Source organism: Gymnodraco acuticeps, unplaced genomic scaffold (assembly GCF_902827175.1).
Source record: "Gymnodraco acuticeps unplaced genomic scaffold, fGymAcu1.1, whole genome shotgun sequence".
NCBI lineage: Eukaryota > Metazoa > Chordata > Actinopteri > Perciformes > Bathydraconidae > Gymnodraco > Gymnodraco acuticeps.
In genome coordinates, this window is record NW_022990685.1 from 1118353 (window position 1) to 1139353 (window position 21001).

Below are 21001 nucleotides of genomic sequence, written 5' to 3' on the forward strand. Positions count from 1 at the left end.
TTATTGGCTTCCCCTACATTTTTCCCCACGCCACGCTACTGAAAACCTGTTGGTTTTTAGGCAGCTCGGATTTTTTTCCTCTGTCCCAAACCTACCTCCTACACACGGTCGTAATGAGCCATGGGTGCCATTATTACAGTATGGGCAGCACTGCACACACCTCCGCTCATCCCTTAGGGGTGTTGAGCGTGAACGCACCTTAAATGTCCGGTTTACGAGCCTTCTCCTAAACGCGACATAAGGAGAGCCTGTGTGAAATGCAACGTCTGGAGGGCTCTGGCTGGCTCGTCACCATGACAACCACAGCACATCCAGAGCAGGTTAGCGCCTTGAGTGACGGCGCGTGGGTTAGATGGACAGAGGGAAGTTAATATGCAGCAAGGCTCCCCGGTTAAGCCGGCTGCCAATAGCCTATTGGTTACTTGGCAGCATGGCTCGCTGCCTAAGCCGGCTGGGTTTTTTAACTTATCGGTTAATAAAACAGCTGGGCTTGCTATTCAAATCCGTCTACCGTAAACTTTTTGGGTTTAGGCAGCATGGATTTTTCCTCTGTCTCAGACACCTCCTACCCACGGTCGTAATGAGCCCACGGAGGGCCATTATTACGCCTCGTGTGGACAGCACTGCACACACCTCCGCTCATCCCTTAGTGGTGTTGAACGTGAACGCGCAGTTTACGAGTATTCTCCTAAACAACGACATATTGAGAGCCTGTGTGAAATGCAGCGTGTGGAGGGCTCTGGCATGGTTTGTCACCAACCACATGCAGCACAGCCAGAGAATGTACACCCGGCGCTATCAGAGTACTGTATGGTACTCAGGGTGGCGGCGAGTGTGTCTGATGGACAGATGGATGAGCAGGCGGATGGGCAGAGGGTAGTCTCTGCAATTCGCCTCTCCCCCCCCGCAGTTCTTCGGGATACAAGAAGTCCTGTCATCCCAGGAACAGTGTCTCGCGCTCCGTGCAGAGCGGCAGGAACTCTGGTTAAAGAAAGCCTTTTCCCGGGGTTCCTCAAAGGGAAGAAAATCAGGGGTTGTTACTCCCGCTATTTTCTGGTCCCGAAGGAGACGGGGCGGGGGGAATGAGACCCATCCTCGATCTGTCAGTGTCCAACAAACAGGTGCTGGAGTGTGTTCACCAGGGAGGTGCACATCCATAGTCCTGAAGGATGCTTACCTCCACGTAACCATCATCCTGAAACACAGCAAATTCCTGCGTTTCTCATTCCTGGCTCCACACACTTTTTTCAAAGTGGGTGGAGACGGTTGGAGCAGCTACTCAGAATGGGGATGAGGGTTATTTTGCCTGGATGACCGGCTGTGGCTGGCTCGCTCCAGGGAGGAAGCGGTTTTTCAGACGATACAGTTCGTATCTCATCTGTCAAGCCTGGGTTTCATTATCAACTGGAAGAAGAGCTGTCCTCTTCCCTCCCAGACATTTAACTGGGAGTGGAATTGAACTCAGCCTGCATGAGAGCGCGACTCTCACAGCAGAGAATGGAGAAAGTGACAGCTCTCCTCCGGTGCAGCTGTTAACCTGTCGGTTAGCAGGGAGCACGGTTTTTCCTCTGTCCCAGATGTGCCTACTACACACGGTCGTAATGAGCCCAGGGCTGTTATTACGCACTGTGTGAATAGCACTGCACACACCTCCGCTCATTCCTCAGCAGGTTTGAACGTGAACGCGCCTCAATGTCCAGTTTACGAGCCTTCTCCTAAACAGCTCAGGATGAGAGCCGGTGTGAGATGCAGTGTGTGGAGGCCCCCTCGCAGCCTTTTCGGACCGGGCCCCTCTTGGGTTGCTTCACAGGCAACGGCGGCGAGGGCTCTGACGTGGCTCGTCACCATGACAACCACAGCACATCCAGAGCAGGTTGCGCGCTCTCAGAGTATTACTCAGAGGAGCGACGCGTGTTCGATGGACAGATGGATCATAATAAGCAGCAAGGCTCACCGGTTAAGCCGACTGCCCCTGACCTGTCGGTTATAGGCAGCATGGCTCGCTGCATAAACCGACTGTCTTTAAAAACCTATTGGTTTTTAAGCAGCTCGGACAGCTCTCCTCCGGTGCGTCACACCCCGCGGGGCGGTGACAGCCCTCTCCGTGATGCAGCTGTTAGGTATGATATCAGCTGGTCACGTGGTGATCCCCCTGGGTCTCCTTCACAGTGAGGAGACTCCAGAGGTGGTTTATTTGCCTGCGTATCGACCCCGTGCGTCAGAGGAGACGCATGGTGTACATTCCTCCGTCCGTGGGTTTGGATTGAACCCACTGGAAAAATCTCCACGTCAGTGGGGGTGCACCTGAGCAGAGTGACGTCACACACCACAGTGTTCACAGACGCATCTCTAGCAGGCTGAGGAACGTGCATGTCGCAGGCGGTGGGGGGACAGTGGCCGGGTCACATGTCTCTCCATATAAACGTGCTGGAATTACTATATGGAAAGTAATCCAGCACTTCGCCCTGTTGCTGTACAATCAACATGTGTTGATTCGAACAGACAACAAAGCAACGGCGGCCTACATAAATCACCAGGGAGGTGTTCGATCAGCGCAGCTGCTGAACACACATCCTACACAGCCAAATGGACAATGTTCCGTTTGGGGTGGAGGGAAAATCCTGGACCCCGTTGGGCCCCCTGCCTCGTGCTGTCGTTCCTCCAGCTGTTGCTAGACAGGAATTGGCTTATAGCACGGTCGAAACATATGCTGCTGCCATTTCATCTTGCCACGTAGATTGGTGTCAGCACGGTGTGTAGTCACCCTCTGACAAAACGTTTTCTACGGGGAGCACAGAGACTCAGACCTGTGTCACGCGCTTTGGCGCCTCAATGGGTTTCGGCTTTAGTGTTACGCGCACTGAGTAAAGCTCCATTTGAACCTTTAGATCAGGTTCCCCTGAAGTTTTTGTCAGCCAAAGTAGCTCTGCTCTTGGCTTTGACATCAGCTAAAAGGGTGAGTGATTGGTCTGCTCTCTCGGTGGCTCCGTCATGTCTCCGGATCCAAGGAGATGGCAGCTTAGCTGTTTTGCGCCCTAACCCGGTTTTTATGCCAAAGGTTATCACAAGCTCGTTTTAGATCGTGAGTGATAACTTTGGATGGCTTCTTTCCTCCTCCTCACCTCCTTTACGGCGTTGCACGGAGGAATGACAGTGAAAGACATTTGCACTGCTGCATCTTGGTCTTCCCCCTGTTCTTTTATTGTATTTGAGGGATTTCTCCCATTCCTCTCTGACACATTCAGTACTGAATAGCCTGCCAGAATGAGTAATGTCGGGGTTTTTCAATTGCATGCCCTCTCTCCTGCCTGTCGGCACTTAGAGAGCTGCCTTTTTTCCCCCTCTCTTGATAGTTTTTAACAAGTGAGACTCGATCTCTACTTTTTATAAATGACAGGTAGGCCGAGTAAGCCTTCGTTCCTTGATGGAGAATATTCATTTTTTAATGCTATATTCCCTGGGAATGTGATGCTCCATTTACGCATGGCGAAATGGACATGGGTTATTAACTGAGTAGGTGTGTTTTGTGCTTCTGGTAACGGACGGAACCAGTGGGGCGTAGACTACATCCTGCTTCGCCCTTAACCCAATAGCGATAGCCTTAGAGGGCGAAGCCTTATACGATATAGAACTGGGGTTACGTAATGTAACCCAGCTTCTATGAGTATAGGCGCAGCCCTCTAAGGTTCGGGCCCCACTGGTTCCGCGAATAGCTGAAGAAAAGCTGTTGGAGTGGATTGTAGGGCCTACTTCCTATTTATACGGAAGTGAGCCCGGAGGTGGGGCCCACGTCATAGGTGGGCGTGGAATAAGTCTGTCAGTGCTGCACACGTGCAGTGGGATTACCCAATAGCGATAGCCTTAGACGGCTGCGCCTATACTCATAGAAGCTGGGTTACATTACGTGACCCCAGATCTCCATGGTGACTTATCCTGGAACCTAGTCTGTGCTCCGATGCAGGATAGGTTCCAAGATAAGAGATCAACTCAGCGAAAGCACCACGCCTGCTGACCAATCAGAGCTCAGTGTGCGGAGGAAATACAGTTTAAACTGCCGTTGCAGGAAAGACGGCCGGCCAAAATCACCGACTGTGTGAATGTGAAAATGAATAGAACATCACATTCACCTCCCATCTTCAGAGCAATCTGACTATTATAACATTAGCGTTAAGAAAGCTTACTTAAATATCTGCCACAACATAAGTAACCGGATCAAAGTAACATTAAGTAGCCTATACAGTCCGCGGCACTGTGAGTGCAGATGTCGATGTGTCCCATTATTATTCATATCACATCACATCATTAATGTATCATATATTTCCTTATCTGAGTCAGCTGAGCCGTATCTGGCCGTGCAACACTCACAGTGTCACATACTGTATGCAGAAGTATTATTTTAAGCAACACATTAAGTTGACGAAACACTTGAGTCAAATGTAATTAAAGTCAGATCCACTCGTGTTTTAGACGGGGCAGTGATATCATAAACCTGTTAATGTACGCATTCAAACACTTTTTCTTTTACCAGCTGTATTCACCTTGCAGGTGAGTGTGTGGCTATGTGGCTTTTATCCTGGATAAATTGTTTAAGTCATGGATGTTTACTCTCACCTGTCTCTCGCCTGTCTCTCACCTGTCTCACCTGTCTCTCACCTGTTTCTCACCTGTCTCTCACCTGTCTCTCGCCTGTCTCTCACCTGTCTCTCACCTGTCTCTCATCTGTCTCTCATCTGTCTCTCATCTGTCTCTCACCTGTCTCACCTGTCTCTCACCTGTCTCTCACCTGTCTCTCGCCTGTCTCTCACCTGTCTCTCGCCTGTCTCTCACCTGTCTCACCTGTCTCTCACCTGTTTCTCACCTGTCTCTCACCTGTCTCTCGCCTGTCTCTCACCTGTCTCTCACCTGTCTCTCATCTGTCTCTCATCTGTCTCTCATCTGTCTCTCACCTGTCTCACCTGTCTCTCACCTGTCTCTCACCTGTCTCTCACTTGCCTCTCACCTGTCTCTCACCTGCCTCTCACCTGTCTCTCATCTGCCTCTCACCTGTCTCTCACCTGTCTCTCACCTGTGTCTCATCTGTCTCTCATCTGTCTCTCGCCTGTCTCTCACCTGTCTCTCACCTGTCTCTCGCCTGTCTCTCACCTGTCTCTCACCTGTCTCTCATCTGTCTCTCATCTGTCTCTCACCTGTCTCACCTGTCTCTCACCTGTCTCTCAGCTGTCTCTCACCTTCCTCTCACCTGTCTCTCATCTGCCTCTCACCTGTCTCACCTGTCTTACCTGTCGCTCACCTGTCTCTCACCTGTCTCTCATCTGTCTCTCATCTGTCTCTCACCTGTCTCTCACTTGCCTCTCACCTGTCTCTCACCTGCCTCTCACCTGTCTCTCATCTGCCTCTCACCTGTCTCACCTGTCTTACCTGTCTCTCACCTGTCTCTCACCTGTCTCTCATCTGCCTCTCATCTGCCTCTCACCTGTCTCTCACCTGTCTCTCATTTGTCTCTCACCTGTCTCTTGCCTGCCTCACCTGTCTCTCACCTGTCTCTCATCTGTCTCTCACCTGTCTCTCATCTGTCTCTCATCTGTCTCACCTATCTCTCACCTGTCTCTCATCTGTCTCTCATTTGTCTCTCACTTGCCTCTCACTTATCTCTCACCTGCCTCTCACCTGTCTCACCTGTCTCTTACCTGTCTCTCCTCAGCATGTGGTTCGACTCACCCGGATGTGTCCTCTCCACCTGTCTCGCTGCTCACCTGGGCTCCTCTCTGCAACGTGGGGATGAGACGGCGGGGGGGAGGGGCGACCTCTGACCCCTTCGGAGTGGGCAGGAAGTGACATCATCAGCTTCATTATTATTGTTAGCAATATATGGCGCTCTCAAACGGAGCTCTGTGATTTGCTATTTGTCTATTTGTTTAATCGGTCAATAACGTTTTATTTAACCCTCTCTTAATTAATTAATATACAATAACAAACTGACCTGTGTTGACATTAATAATGTAAATAAATAAAATAATTCAATAATAATAACAATACAATTATATAATAATAAAATAATAATAATACAACACACCTTCACGATAAAACAAACACCGCACATACAATTGAACTAATGTCGTTCTTTTTCTATTTTGTATTTCTTTTGTATTTATTCTGCCAAATATCACAAAAAACACAGTTTCTGAAGTTTCTCTGAGCCACGACTGCGCGGATTCACTTCCGCAGATCCACGACACGGCAGCGTCGCGTTGAAGCTTGCCGGTGGGCGTGTCTGGCGCGCGACCAACAACCAATCACATTAATCTCCCGCCCCGGACACACAAGCACGCGGTTTGATTGGCTAGAGCAGGGGTATTCAACTCAAAATTCAACAAGGTCCAGTTAGAGAAAATCTCCCCATGCAAAGGTCCGGAACATCAAACTTGCTTTATGAATTAGTGTGATATATATTGAAGTGCCTGTAGCTTTATCAACGTCTGCATGTAATCAACAACTGACTGCCAATCAAATAAAGAAAGTACAATTCAAAAACAACAATATTTATTGTCAATTAACATTGAACTATACAGATATACAGTAAATACTGTGGATATGTGTAATGTTCCTCTCGGGCTGCATTTAAAAATAAAATAGCTTTTGAAAATATGTGCATCTTAAAAGTGCTTAACTTTAGATAAATAAAATAAAGTGTAGCAGCAGCTTTAGTGTCCCTTTTTCTTTGTTAACCGTTTCACATCATGACTTAACTGTTTCAGACGATTATAGAACAATATCAGCCTTTACGCATCATAACAATTGAACAGTTTTAAAGTTTCTCTTTCTTTCCCTCTTATATTGCAGTCCCTCACTCACTTTTTTTAATTCAGTGCGAGAATTGAGCTTGAGTATAAAATATGAAATGCTTGATGGGAAACGACTCGCTGGTATCTCGAGCTGAGCGCTCATTGGTGGTTTTTACTACGTGCTGCTGATGAAACTCTCCAATTGGCTCGGCAAAAGTTTGTTGTTGTTTTGTGTCAGTTTTACGTCGCCACATCCATTCCCATTTTTCATCATTGTTCCACAATGTTTATCATCATTAAATTAATATCCATATATTTGATACTATACTTGCACTGCTTACCGTTTTCATACTTTATATATCTTAGCATATTCATACACACTTTTCATACTGCTCACAGGCTGATATCTAGTGTATTCATACCCCTCACTGTTTATTCATCATTCAATTCATTCTATATTTTATGTCTATTGTGTACATTACTTTTCACTTTACTGCTTGTTGCACCTGGTTAGAAGCTAAACTGCATTTCGTTGTCTCAGTACCTGTAATCTGTGCAATAACAATAAAGTTGAATCTAATCTTGAGCAGGAACAAATGTATTTACTTAGTACATATCTGACATTAACGATTAAACACATGTGTGCATTCTTTATAAATGCAAACCGAGTCAAGCCGACTCCGGAGGTGGCGGTATGCACCTTAAAGTTGTTTGCAATCCGCCAAAAAACCGAGAGAAGAAGAAGAAGACGAAGCCGACTCCGAGCTGTCCGACTTCAGGCGAGCTTTTTGAGACCTCCCCGGGCTGCGATCGGCTATTCTCGTCTACTTTCGAGGCGAGCCGCAACGCGTCTCAAACAAGCCTACTGTGTATGAATATGCTAAGATAGATGCGCGTTCATAATGCAGAGGGAAATAACTCTCAGAATAACGTTATTAGCACATTATTACAACTTGAGGAACGAATGTTTTTAATAAGGGCTATACAAGTGTTCATACTGGGTAGTTTATTTAGTTTAAAAAAAATTATCCAACGATTTACAGACCACTCCCCATGTAAGTCAATGGGAAAAAGTGTTTCCGGGCCTGGCAACCAAACGGAAGTGTAGTACCGCCATTAGGCCACCACGAATATTTTCATCTGAGTCCGGCGCACTTCCTGGGGGCTTGGGCTGGCCTCCTCTCGCAACAGAGAGTGCAATCTACTGTTTCACCATAACATATAGAGGGGCGCTGTTTCACTCTTTGTGAAACACTCAATGAGAATTGATTGATTGATTGCAAAGTTTATTAACAGCTTGTATATGGGGTACAGTACAGTACAGCTCAAAACATACAATTGTTAAGGGGATGCAGACCAGAGAAAGACTTTCGTCTTGTTTACATCAGGGTCCCCCATTTCCAATTCATCATATCATTTAAGACATATAAGACATATTTGACATACAGATGGCTTATTTACAATTTACATACAGGTGTTTTTTTACATACAGATTGCTTATTTACAATTTTCATTTTAGATTTCGTTCTAATACATCCTAACCGGACATTTAAGACATACCAAGTCTACAGATATACAGTTAGTAACAGAGTCTAAAATGCGAGTATATACATAGATGGGGGGGGGGGAAGCTGTCCATTGAACGACAGGTTGAGATTTGTACCATTACCGGGGCCAGTTTTGCAATGCTCTCCCCCGAAGGTGCTCTTTAAGAGAGGTTTTGAAGGTAAGTATAGTTTTACTTTCCTTTACAGTTGTGGGAAGAGCGTTCCACCTTGATGTGGCATAATTGCGAAACGTGTATTCCCCCTTTTTTGTGCCAAATCTGGGTTTCACATGATTTGTGGAGCTCCCTCTGGTGTTATGATCATGGTATTCCTTGACCTTTGGGAAGAATTTTGACATGTACATGGGTACCATAGAGGTGTAGTGGATCTTGTAGACCAGGCCCATTGCAAGTAGCTGTACTCTGTCGTCTACTCTAAGCCATCCTAGGTTGTCAAAGTGGCCAGAGGTGAGGTGGGTTCTAGATGAAAGGTCAAGCAGTAGTCTGACCAGTTTATTTTGCGATGTTTGAAGTTTTATTTTTAGCGCCTTGGAGGTGCTATGGTACCATGACGTGCAAGCATAGTCATAGTACCCTTGAATGAGTGCTCCTGCCAGAGTTTTCAGGGTGTTTTTGTTTACCAGAGAGGAGATCCGGTATAGGAATCTAGTTCTTTGATTGACTTTTTTTATTACATTGGATGCCATTTTGTCACAGGAGAGGTTTGCCTCAAGAATAGATCCTAGGTATGTAATTTCCTTCTTACTTGTGACAATAATGTCGCCCACTGCAACTGAGAAGTCGTCGGATTTGCTGAAATTATGTTTCGAACCGAAGAGAATGGACTCTGTTTTACCCAGGTGTAAGAATGGGGAGAGACGGGCCGGCAGCAACACACAGCAAAGAATTTCCGAAACTAAACAAAGTGTTTTTATTTATTTATTAACATTATAACTACAATCCAAAAAAATAGGGGAAGCCTGGCTTCCCTTGGCCTCCAGGAGAAAACGCCACTGGTTGTGATGTGGTAGTGGGACTCATTATTATGGTTGAGAGCAGAATGGACTAAAAATGTAGGAAAAGGTTTGAACAACAAAATACCTTTAATTCCAGGTGAAAAGGCAAAGCAGAGCAAGTTAACAAAAGTGAGAAACTCTCCAACACACATAAGACAGAACAAGGATCTGACCATTACTAACAGACAACCAGAACTTAAACATGCAAGAGTAATCACAAAGGCTAGTCACACCTGGGGAGGGAAGCTGAAACACAAAAACACACGGTGAAGAGAATCAGGTTATCAAACAAGAGGGAAAACACAGAAACAGGAAGTATACAGTACACAGACATGACACATGTGAACACTCTTCAAAATAGAACAGGAAACAAAGACTGATCGGTGCACTCACCTCCCATTTAAGGACAAGAAACTGGTCCCCACAAGTTTTTGGTGAAAGGGCCACTCCACTAATTACACACATTAGGATATCTTTACTTGCCACAAGGACAGCCTGTGGAAAAATAAGTATATGATGTACTTTGTGGCTCTGAAGGACGCTTTCTGAAACCAGAAAAGTGAAGAGTTTTCTCCAGTTTTTAGATTCTGTATTCACCTTGAAGGCATGCGAGAAAAACATGTTTTTCTTCAAGATTTCAAGGTACAATGGGATGAGCATTTGATATCATCATGAGGGAGACATATTGCTCTAAGATGTGAAGTGATTCTGCAAGTAAACAACAGGTAGTCATACAGAAAAGAACCTAAAATGTAATCATTATTTTGTCCACAGGTGTGTTATGGGCAACAAATCTGCGCAGCTTACAGCATTCACACGCATTTTCTAGTTATACTTGTAGCCTGGACATAGGGTAAAAAATAACCCTAGAGAAATGTAGTTTATATGTCAATGTTTAAAGTATACTATAACCTGAAGTATCTGAACAGACAGAGATGTTCATTGTATCAATTACAATGAAAACATAAACAGAATACAAAAAACACATAAAAGCAACCATAATCATAAAAGCTTTTCTGTAAATATGTGTGAAAGAGCAACCCTGCTGGTGAACCTGATATCAGCTGCGTGTGTGTGCGTGTGTGTGTCATGCAGGCTGTGATGCAGCTGCGCAAACACTAGAGGGAGCCACTGGACCTGCTATCCTTCGAAAACTCTGTCAGGAAGGGCAGAATACTATTCTACTTTTCATGGCATGTACTATACTTTGATATGCAGAAAGATGTAGACCCAAAGAAGATAAGCAGTTTTTTCTCATTCCAAAAATATCTATTTGTTGTAAGTAAATGTAGTGCATACTGAGATACTGCAACTAATAATTTACATCATGATTGTTCTGTCGATTATTTGTTATTATCATTATTTTAGATAAATTATTGAAAAATGCAACAATTTGATAAAGCTTAAAGGTGTGGTGGTTGAAATGTTATGTGTTGAAGAAATATGTAAAAATAAAATGCATTGATTTAAAACTGAGAAAATAAGTAAATCTTCACATTTAAGACTCTCAAATCAATCATGAATTGATAACGAAATAACAGAATAGTTGTTTAATATGCTTTTAATGTATTAATAAATTAATCGTTATGCTACCGTTCATATTCCACATGAGAGCCATGCTGACATTGTTCAGCTATATAATAATGTATCATAACAGAGTAATATATCAAGCATATTTATAAATTCAAATGATTCAAAATCTTCTTTGCTGTAACGTTATTTTCTTCCACCAGACTGAAAAGCAGCACACCATCACTGTTTGATAATTCAGTTTATTTCCAATATACATTTCATTTTGAAAAATATAAATTCTAAAATAAACCATTTCACCTGTTTCTAAAAAGTCACAAAACGTTAATCAAAAGAAACATTGTATCATTATGTATTCCGTAGGCTAAAATTAACATCATTAACAAGATACTTCATTTGATGTATCTTTGTCGGACTTTTGTCCGACATGCTGACAGAACAACACACTTTAAACTAACAGTTCTCCACACGCTGTGTCCCCTCGCTGCAGCTGACGAATAAAAACACTGATGTGGAGTGTAGGCTAGCTAATGCTGGTACTTAGGTTGATGAACTGAAACAAAAACGAGTTGCAAGACAAAAACCGCGATGGTACGAAGAAACTTGTTGCATTTTGGTTTGAGCCGAAGTGCCTTTATATGTACATGATTTACAGAGGAGGAAGGCGGCTCATGAATCACTCAGTTTGAATTTATTTCTATAGTGGTGATGAAGACAGAGAAGAATTAAGAATTGAAATCCTACTTGTGAGAAAGTGCGTCAGTGTGCCCTTTAGAGATAAAGTGGAGATAATGTAATGAAAAACAGTACTTCAGTTGGTAATACTGGCCAATAAAAGTCAACGTTTTATCTCTGGCTGTGACAGTGTGGACGCGCTGGGCGCTCTGTAGCAACAAAGTTTGTACAACATGTTCTGCCTCATTTCAGCAGATTGATAATAAATCCTTGTTTGAGGAGATGTTTGGATTTGAACAAGTCTATGTACGAGCATATTGAGTTATTGTTCGCTGTAATCATTCCTCTCCATACTGGACGAGAAACAATATCTTCCTAATGCTACACCTTAACAAAAAGAAAGATGTCAAGGACAAAAAAATGTACAATCCTGAACAAAATTAATCTTAACTTAATCATTTAACTTCAGTATGTGTAGGATATGCTAGCCAACATTTATCCATTCAAAATGTCTCAAATTCAATGTGTCGTGAAACTTTCTTTTTCAAATAAAATAGACTTTTAGCTAGTTTGAATGTAAAGGAAGTTATCCTTTTATGCTACCTTCCTGTGTGGCATTAAGTCTTTCTAGATTTTTTTTTAACTACTCAAGGCAAATTCTGGACATGAATGAAAACCTAAGGAGACATTTTTCACACAGATGTTCCCGTATGAATAAGCAAACTTTGCAAAGTACAGAAAAGAATGAAGACAGCGACCAATAACTCCCTGGTGTACACACAGTACTGCATCTGAGTAGTACTATTATAAGGAAAGACTTGAAGAAAATCCAAATGTTAAATATATATAAAACATAAGAAACAAGTGATACCATTTTCACATCAGATAGTTCCCACAGTAGTTGAGACAAGAAGAAATAAACCCGCTGCATGAAGTTCACATGGATCTGATTCCCTTCTCATAATTCCTCGTCACGATAATATTTTCAGTCGGAATCGATCTCTTATAAGCCACTTAGGTAAAGTAGTTTGTGCAGCAAAAGCGATTATATGAAATACGTTCCTAGGTATTATTTAAGTTTGGCTGAGGAAATTCTGATGATAACGTATCGCTCAACTGTTTTCTACCCACAAAAGGGGGGAAAAAGGACATAAGAAAAAGTTACTAACATACACACAAAATAATCATTTAAAAAAAAGATAAAGAAAGGATTTGATTTAAGAGTAACAAAAGTTTTGAAGTGAAAACGTTACAGAAAGGTTGAGAGAATTAGAAAGAGAAGGTGGAGGAATTAAAACCACATGAAAAAGTGATAATACAATATTTACCTCATCTGCATAATATATTATGCATTGTTAATTAACTTCAAATATTCAATTCAAACATATTTCTGTCACAAGCTATAATACAGTGAACCTCTTGAATCATTTTAACTCTCAAGAGGAAAGAGAAAATAGCAAAAGCCCATGCCACGTCAAAAATCAACATGTTGCAGTTGTTTATAATAAGCATTTAATCTATAACAAGAGGTAGAGCTATACAAAAAAACATAATTTTCCTGCTACAGGAAATCGTAATTAGAGTAAATTGATTTATAAAAAAATTCAGACCGATGATATTTATATTTTTATAAAAAGGAGCAGGGAGGGATTTCATGCAAGGACAAAGAGCTGCAGCATTTCTGTGAAAGTGTGGGAAGTGTTTGAAAGAGGAAGAGGGAAGAGCTATCAGCCTACTGTGCAGAGGTGAGCAAAAGTGTCAGATAAGAAATGGTTTTACATAAGGTGGTTTTATTTTCCTCAGTGTTTTCCCTTTGTTTTCATTCCCACATACTTTGAACAAAGTCAGAAAATGGTGGAGAGGATTTTGGAGTTAAAATTTATATTTTTTAAAAAGGGAAATGAGAGAGAGAGTCGCCTGGCGGTGGTTTGGTGCTCTACAGAGACGTTTCGGATCCTCTGCTCTTCCAGTAAAATGAATTATCATCGTCTGGTTCCATGTCGATGGTAATCCGAGGCACAGTCTTCAGGGGACTCATCTCAGGGCTGAAACACAAACATATGTATTGTTTGGATACATGATGGGATGGTAGTGTAATGTTATAATTAAAGGAATAGTTGATATTTTGAAAAATACAATATCCCTGGAGCCAGCAGCTAGTTAGCTTAGCATAAAGAGCGAAAAAACAGCTAGTTTTGCTTTGTAGGAAAGTATAATCTGCCTCGAGTGCAAAGATACACATGTTCGACTTTTATTAGACTAGAGTTGTTAATAAGTGAGGGGTTTTAAGTTTAGGAGAGAGGCTGGCTTGCTGTTAAGGGCCGCTTCTAATTTTTGTTTTAAGCTAGGCTAACTAGCTGTAGCAACAATCTTCTCGTCAAGGATCGTCAAAACAGTGAATAAGACACACAATAAGTCCACAATGTCAGGATGTTCTTTTGAAAGGATTGTTCTGGTTCATTACAACTTGGATGGGTCAATTGTTGTTATATTTTGCAATAGAAATTAGCTTTTATAGATAAAAAAACCTCAACTGAACTAAACAGAAACGTAAAGAAACCCACTCTCAACCCGTCTGATGTTATAAACTACAGGCCTGTCTCTCTACTCCCGTTCCTGTCTAAATCACTTGAACGCGCTGTCTTTAAACAACTCTCCTGTTATCTCCATCAGAACAACCTTCTGGATCCGCACCAGTCTGGTTTCAAGGCAGGTCACTCCACAGAAACTGCTCTCATTGCTGTCACTGAGGAACTGCACACTGCCAAAGCAGCATCCCTCTCCTCTGTCATCATCCTGTTGGACCTGTCTGCTGCATTCGACACGGTGAACCATCAGATCCTCCTTCACACTCTCCAAGAACTTGGAGTTTCAGGCTCTGCACTTTCCCTCCTCACCTCATACCTCAAAGACCGTACCTACAGGGTAACTTGGAGAGGGTCCGAGTCCGACCCTTGTCAATTAACTACAGGGGTCCCTCAGGGCTCTGTTCTTGGTCCCCTCCTCTTCTCCCTGTACACAAACTCGCTCGGATCAGTCATTAGCCTGCATGGTTTTTCATACCACTGCTACGCTGATGACACCCAATTAATTCCGTCCTTTCCCCGCTCAGAGACCCAGGTCGTCGCACGCATCTCTGCTTGTCTAGATGACATCTCTCAGTGGATGTCTGCTCATCACCTCAAGCTCAACCTTGACAAGACTGAACTGCTTTTTCTTCCGGGAAAAGATTGTCCCACTCTTGACCTGACAATCAACATCGGCACCTCTGTTGTTTCCCCGACTCAGACTGCAAGGAATCTGGGTGTGATCCTAGATAACAACCTGTCCTTCACTGCAAACATCGCTGCTACAACCCGTTGCTGCAGATACACGCTTTACAACATCAGGAAGATACGTCCCCAGCTGACTCAGAAAGCGACTCAGGTTCTGGTCCAGGCTCTCGTCATCTCACGCCTAGACTACTGCAACTCCCTCCTGGCTGGTCTACCTGCATGTGCCATCCGACCTCTGCAGCTCATCCAGAATGCAGTGGCTCGTCTGGTCTTCAACCTTCCTAAATTTTCCCACACCACTCCGCTCCTCCGCTCCCTTCACTGGCTTCCGGTAACTGCTAGAATCCACTTCAAGACACTGGTACTTGCTTACCATGCTGCGAATGGATCTGGCCCTTCCTACATCCAGGACATGGTTAAACTGTATACCCCAGCGCGTGCACTACGCTCTGCATCAGCCAAACGACTCGCTGCACCCTCGCTGCGAGGGGGACCCAAGTTTCCATCAGCAAAAACACGTGGGTTTGCTATCCTGGCTCCAAAATGGTGGAATGAGCTCCCCATTGACATCAGGACAGCAGAAAGCCTGCACATCTTCCGGCGCAGACTGAAAACTCATCTCTTTCGACTCCACCTCGAGCGATAGAATTACTAACAAATAACTGCTAACAGAGCACTTATATACTAATAAAGGACTGGCTTATCTATAGCCAGTTGAGTAGCACTTGAAATGTTTGGCTCTATGAAACCTGATTTACTTATATGATTCTGTTTTCTTCAAGGTTGTGTCTTCCTGGTCGAATGTACGTATTATAAGTCGCTTTGGATAAAAGCGTCAGCTAAATGCAATGTAATGTAACATAACGTAACATTACAAACATCTTTAAAAACTACAAGAGTTGGAACAACAGTTTCATCATTAGTGTCAGCATACATACGTTTTAGTGTTATTCGCACTTTGGGTAGTAATACCAGGGTTTCCCACACATAGACTATACTTGGGCGGGCCGCCCAGGTATATTAACGGCCGCCCAAGTATATTTCGCGACACATTTAGGTTTTTTTTTTGTTGGTTTTTTTATAATTTTTTTTTTTATTCGTCCGTGACCACGACGCCATCTGCGATCGATTAACTTGTGGACAATGATCCCTCGCTCCCTTGCTCTGATCTCGCCTCCTTCTGGCCTGTTAAGTGGCCTGCCTCACACAGGGTGACTGGCTGTCCACATGATGTGGCCTGCCGACATGGCCACTGTCATACAGATCATAAATCAAAGCCCTTGATTGGTCTCTGTGTGTCATTCAAGCTCGGGATAACCTCAGCTCAGGTGAGGTAAAGGACTCTCTGAGTGTTTAGATAGTTAACTTAGTCTAAGTTCTCAGTGGGTCTCAAACGGTGTGGTCACCATTTATGTAAACACATATTTCCATTTGAGAGGGTAGTGATTGGTCTAATAGTGAAGTGGGCTGAAGATCGGAAGGCTGTGAGTTCAAATCCCGCCAGGAACACCACCACTAGTGTGCCCTTGAGTAAGGCACTTAGCCCTTAGTTACTCCAGGCCAGGGAGAATGTCCCTGTAATCGGTCATTATAAGTCGCTTTGGATAAAAGCCTCAGCTAAATTAAATGTAATGTGATTAGTAAAATATGCATGAATAAATAAATAAAAAGTTAACTAGGTGAAAAAAGGTAAGATACACTTTTAAAACTTGTTGAGAGAAAACTAGTCTTGTCTGCTGCCTCAAAGAGGAGCAGGGGGGAGAGGAGGGAGACAGGAGAGGCTGATTCAGGAGCACAGACACACTCACAACTATAAATGAACCAAAAATAAATTAATAAACAAGTTTCAGTGTTTTTTTCATATTGGAAATTGTATGTTATTGGTTATGGCCATGATTTTATGATTATTGAAATATATACAGTTCTGTTTAATATAGGTGTTTCCATAGATCTAGTCTCTTTATTTTCCCCTCAAAATGCACCAGATTGATGCATTTAACTCCAAAATAAAAAATAAAATCTTACCGGGGGGGCATGCCCCTGAACCCCCTAGAGGATTTGAGGTCGACCCCCACTAAAAATCGCATGGATAGGTTCCTACAGTAAATACATTTATAAATACATTTATTTTTTTAAATAGTATACCATTTCCATATGTTCATGTGTGGGTAGTAGATTTAAACTATAGGGCTATCATTATGGGCCCTGCCTGTACCTGTTCGCTCTGCCATCGCGTGAAGGGTCTGCTAACAAGCGACCAACAGAAAGGTTAATGTTAATGTTGTTGCATGTCACCTCAACCCCCCCCCTGCTACTACCACCCCCCCAAATATATTTCAGATCTGTGGGAAACACTGGCAGTTAATGGACCAGCACCAGAGGCGTTCCCATACACACAGACGTTGGAGCTGTTCTTCATGAAATCCCAGAAGGATGAAGTGCTCTGACAAACAGTGCCATCTTTGCACAAAATGATTATACAGGAATGAAAAGTCAATAAATAAACATGTTGTAAAAACTTTTTTTTCTCCGCGGACCCCCCCCCGCCCAAGTATATCCCACAGATATGGGAAACACTGAAGTATCTTGCCAAAGGATACAACAACATGTTAAAGCCACACCCTTCCGATTGAAAAACAACCACCACCTCACTACCTCACAGCCACAGTCAATCCCATCTAAGTCTGAGAGAGACACTGACAGCTGTATCTGTTCGGGTCAATGTCAGATGGAGTGAAAGTGCACACTACTTTATGGTTCAGCAATAAACCAGTTCATATAAACCTGGAGGTGGAACTGGCAGTGTATCAGTAGGGAGCGACTGTAAGGGTGAGTGCTGTTCAGTCTCTTTTTACCTTCGGTCAACCAGACTTAGAATAATCACTTAGCAACTGATCAAGAGTAATGCATTTGTATTGATTTCATGGAACTCGTGAATGAATTATACTTAAATATGTGCACTGCTAAACATTTCCTAATTGACCCACTGGGAATTATTAAGATCTTGATTTTAATCAAATTGAACTGAAATAATTGATCAAATGATCAAATATAATATAATATTAATAATTATTAAATATGTGATACCATTTCAGAGGGAAAAGATGTGTCTCCTACTAAAGTTTTTGTTATCTTCTATTTTTTTATCAATGTGATATCATACTTTCACTACACAATTATTGTGTTTTGGTTATATCTACTGTAAATTCGGGAAAAATAATGTTAATTACTGTGCAGGTTTTTGTTGGCAAATACATTTAAGAGGCACTGCATTATTATAATATGTGTATTATTACCAGGGTATTAATATTTAACTTATATATTTGACGGTTATCTTCAATACCATAACCCTAATTCTTAAAATATTCTAAACATTATTTCTGATATACAAAAGTCATATATGTTGTGAAATGCGAAGTGGCATGCTCCTAGGTCTTGCTAAAAAAATAAATGTTACAGTAGGTTTATTGGTAAATTTCGTAAATTTTAGAGCTTTATTTAACACGGATGTCTAGTAATGTACCTTGCACAGATAACATGTTACATGTTGAAAGACCTATATCATCCTTACCAAAGGAAAATATTGATAATGTCCCAAAAGATTTGAACCCATTCGTTGTTAAGACGAAGGGGTTTTTTATCTAGTGATCAGCCCAAAGGAAAAAAACGTATCAACGAAAATGTTCCTTGCATAATAAGCATATATTAGATGTTGATGTTGTGGATGTTTAAAGGCTTTTGATGGAGAATATGTTGTGCTTCTTCTTCAGATGACGCTGTCAGTGTTTTTGCTGCTGGCCCTGCTGGGTCTGTCCTCAGCCAGTCTGCAGGACATTGTGAAGAAGAGCTCACTGCACAGAAAAGGTATTGTTCGGACCTAAAAATATATAGTTTGCGTGACACCACACCTGTGGTATAAAACCATGCAGGCTAAAGCAACTCTGAAGCAGATGTTTTGTAGAAAGTCTGTGGGGTCCCTGGTGTGAGGTCCTTTGACTCTTGCTTTGCCAAACGTTCATTTTCCTTAAAACTGAAACTATATGGTTAAATATGTAAATGTTCTGTCTGTCTCTTTTTACAGTTTATTTCCTGAACCCAGAGCTGGAGGGTCAGGTGCCTGAACCAACTCGTAACAAAGTGTTGGGCCCTCTGGCTCCTGCCGACCTAGAGCAACAGCAGGATCTACCTTCCTCTTTCATTTTCGGTAATAACGTTAACCTGGAGTGGCTGACCTGGAGCGGCTCTGTGCCCAATGGCGCAGTTGCAATCTACAATGGCTACACCGAACGCACCGACTACGTCTGCAAGTACAAATGTGAGGCTGGCTTCTACAACCCCATTCTGGGCCCCTACTGCCGCTACCCCTACGGAGATAGTGAGTACTACGCCCCCGAGTTTGAGATCCTGACCAACAAAGACAACTTTGAGTTCCTGGAGTGGAAGGAAGGTTCCTATGGTTCAGTGCCCCAAAATTCGGTTAGAACATGCCCAGGTGTTGGCATCTACGTTGGGAAGAACAAGTATGGTCTTGGGAAGGTTGTTCCTCAGTTTGAAGCCTTCTTCCTGCCTTGGGAAGGTGATGAGTACTGGTACAAGAGTTACCAGGTCCTGGCCATCAACAGGGATGCCTACACCCAGCACATTTCTGACGTCAAGTACGGCATTGATGAGGTCGCAATCTTCCAGTATCCTCCTGAAACCATGCGCATCTCCGGGGTCACCAACAACGAGTGCCAGACGGTGGAGAAGACAGTCACCATTTCAAAGACCACAGAGCTGGAGACAACCTGGAACATCGGCCGATCCACCATGCTCGGTATCACTGGCAGCATCACAGCTAAGATCCCCTTCATCGGCTCCGGCGGCATTGAGCTGGGCGGTGAAAAGACCCTGCAGTTCTCCAGAGGAACCACTGTGGTGGAGTCCATGAGCCATTCAGTGTCTGTGGCGCTCACCGTCCCCCCTAACCACTCCTGCAGAGTCCGTATGGAAGGACGCAAGATCAAGGCGGACATTCCCTACACAGCCCGTCTCAGCCGAACCTACCGTAACGGAGAGAGCCAGTGGACGTCCATCTCTGGCACATATGACGGAGTCCAGATTGGAGAAGTCAGAGCTGTAGTGGACCGCTGCGAACCTGTTGTTGATGCCAAGCCATGCCCCTGAAAGACTGACAGACATCTGATGTTTGTGATTTTGGATGCAAATTATTTGTCTGAATAAGCAAAAATGCCACACATAATGTGAAAATGTCCTTTGTGTCATGTTGCTCTAGAATAAGATTCTACATGTCGAAAATGCTAAATAAAATAATATGGAACTTTAACTTTTTCTTCATTTCCATTCTCTACACAATTAAACTGATGAGATATTATTGTTCATTTAAGATTTGCAACATACACAAACACGAGAGCTATAAGGTACAGTTCCTTAACGATGTACTTCTGCTATTTACTTTGTAAGGCTTTTATTTATTTCATAACCAAAGTTATGAGAAATTGAACTTTAAAACGACTTTATTAATTGTTTGGTGTTACTTTATTTGATGAATGGAACTGTGATATCTATTAAAACTGTAAATATGTGGCATTATAGTTTTTGTAGTACACTAATAAATAATTATTTTACACCCATTAAATATATTAATCCATTTAGCCTATTCTGAGATATCTCAATAATTAATAATACATCCGACTTTTCTGCTTTTCATAATTTCAAAGATGCTTTACATATTTCGGGATAAATAAACAAAAAGCATTTTAATATAGCTAGGTAAAATAAACTTCAAATTAAATAAAAATATCATAATAATTTGTGTTAACTAGGAATTACAAGATGGGTGAAGGCAAGCCTGAAGAGAGGGTTTTGTGGGCTTTTCTGAATGATGAGAATGTGGGCACATTTTTTATAAAAGTTTGGCAATGAGTTCTACAGAACCCTGCATTTGGCGCATGGGGTCAAGGATGACTCCAAGATTGTGGATTTGGGAGGAAGGAGAGACAATTGAGCCATCGATATTAATTGTAAAATCGTAAATGGGGTAGCTAAGGACGTCTTGACCAATGATAACGATGTCCGACTTTTTGCAATCAAGTTTTATAATGTTTTTTTGCATCTATATTTTAATGTCCATTAAGCAAAGGTTGACCTTGGTCATTATGACATAGTCCTGGTCTG

At 42.7% G+C, this 21001-nt stretch overlaps 1 protein-coding gene across 1 annotated transcript; it reads left to right on the plus strand.

The window, feature by feature from the left end:
* Positions 1-17534: 17534 nt before the first annotated feature.
* LOC117555367 (natterin-3-like) lies at positions 17535-19990 on the plus strand. Its single transcript, XM_034230245.1, has 3 exons — positions 17535-17653; positions 18595-18688; positions 18906-19990. Exons 2-3 carry the CDS (start codon positions 18595-18597, stop codon positions 19988-19990), a joined length of 1179 nt encoding a protein of 392 aa, XP_034086136.1. The 5' UTR covers positions 17535-17653.
* Positions 19991-21001: the final 1011 nt, after the last annotated feature.

Excerpts from the sequence above, each read along its gene's own strand:
- LOC117555367 (XM_034230245.1), top strand. The coding sequence starts at position 18,595 with ATGACGCTGTCAGTGTTTTTGCTGCTGGCCCTGCTGGGTCTGTCCTCA. Across the intron at positions 18,689-18,905 it reads GAGCTCACTGCACAGAAAAG|TTTATTTCCTGAACCCAGAG; the intron begins GTATTGTTCGGA and ends CTCTTTTTACAG.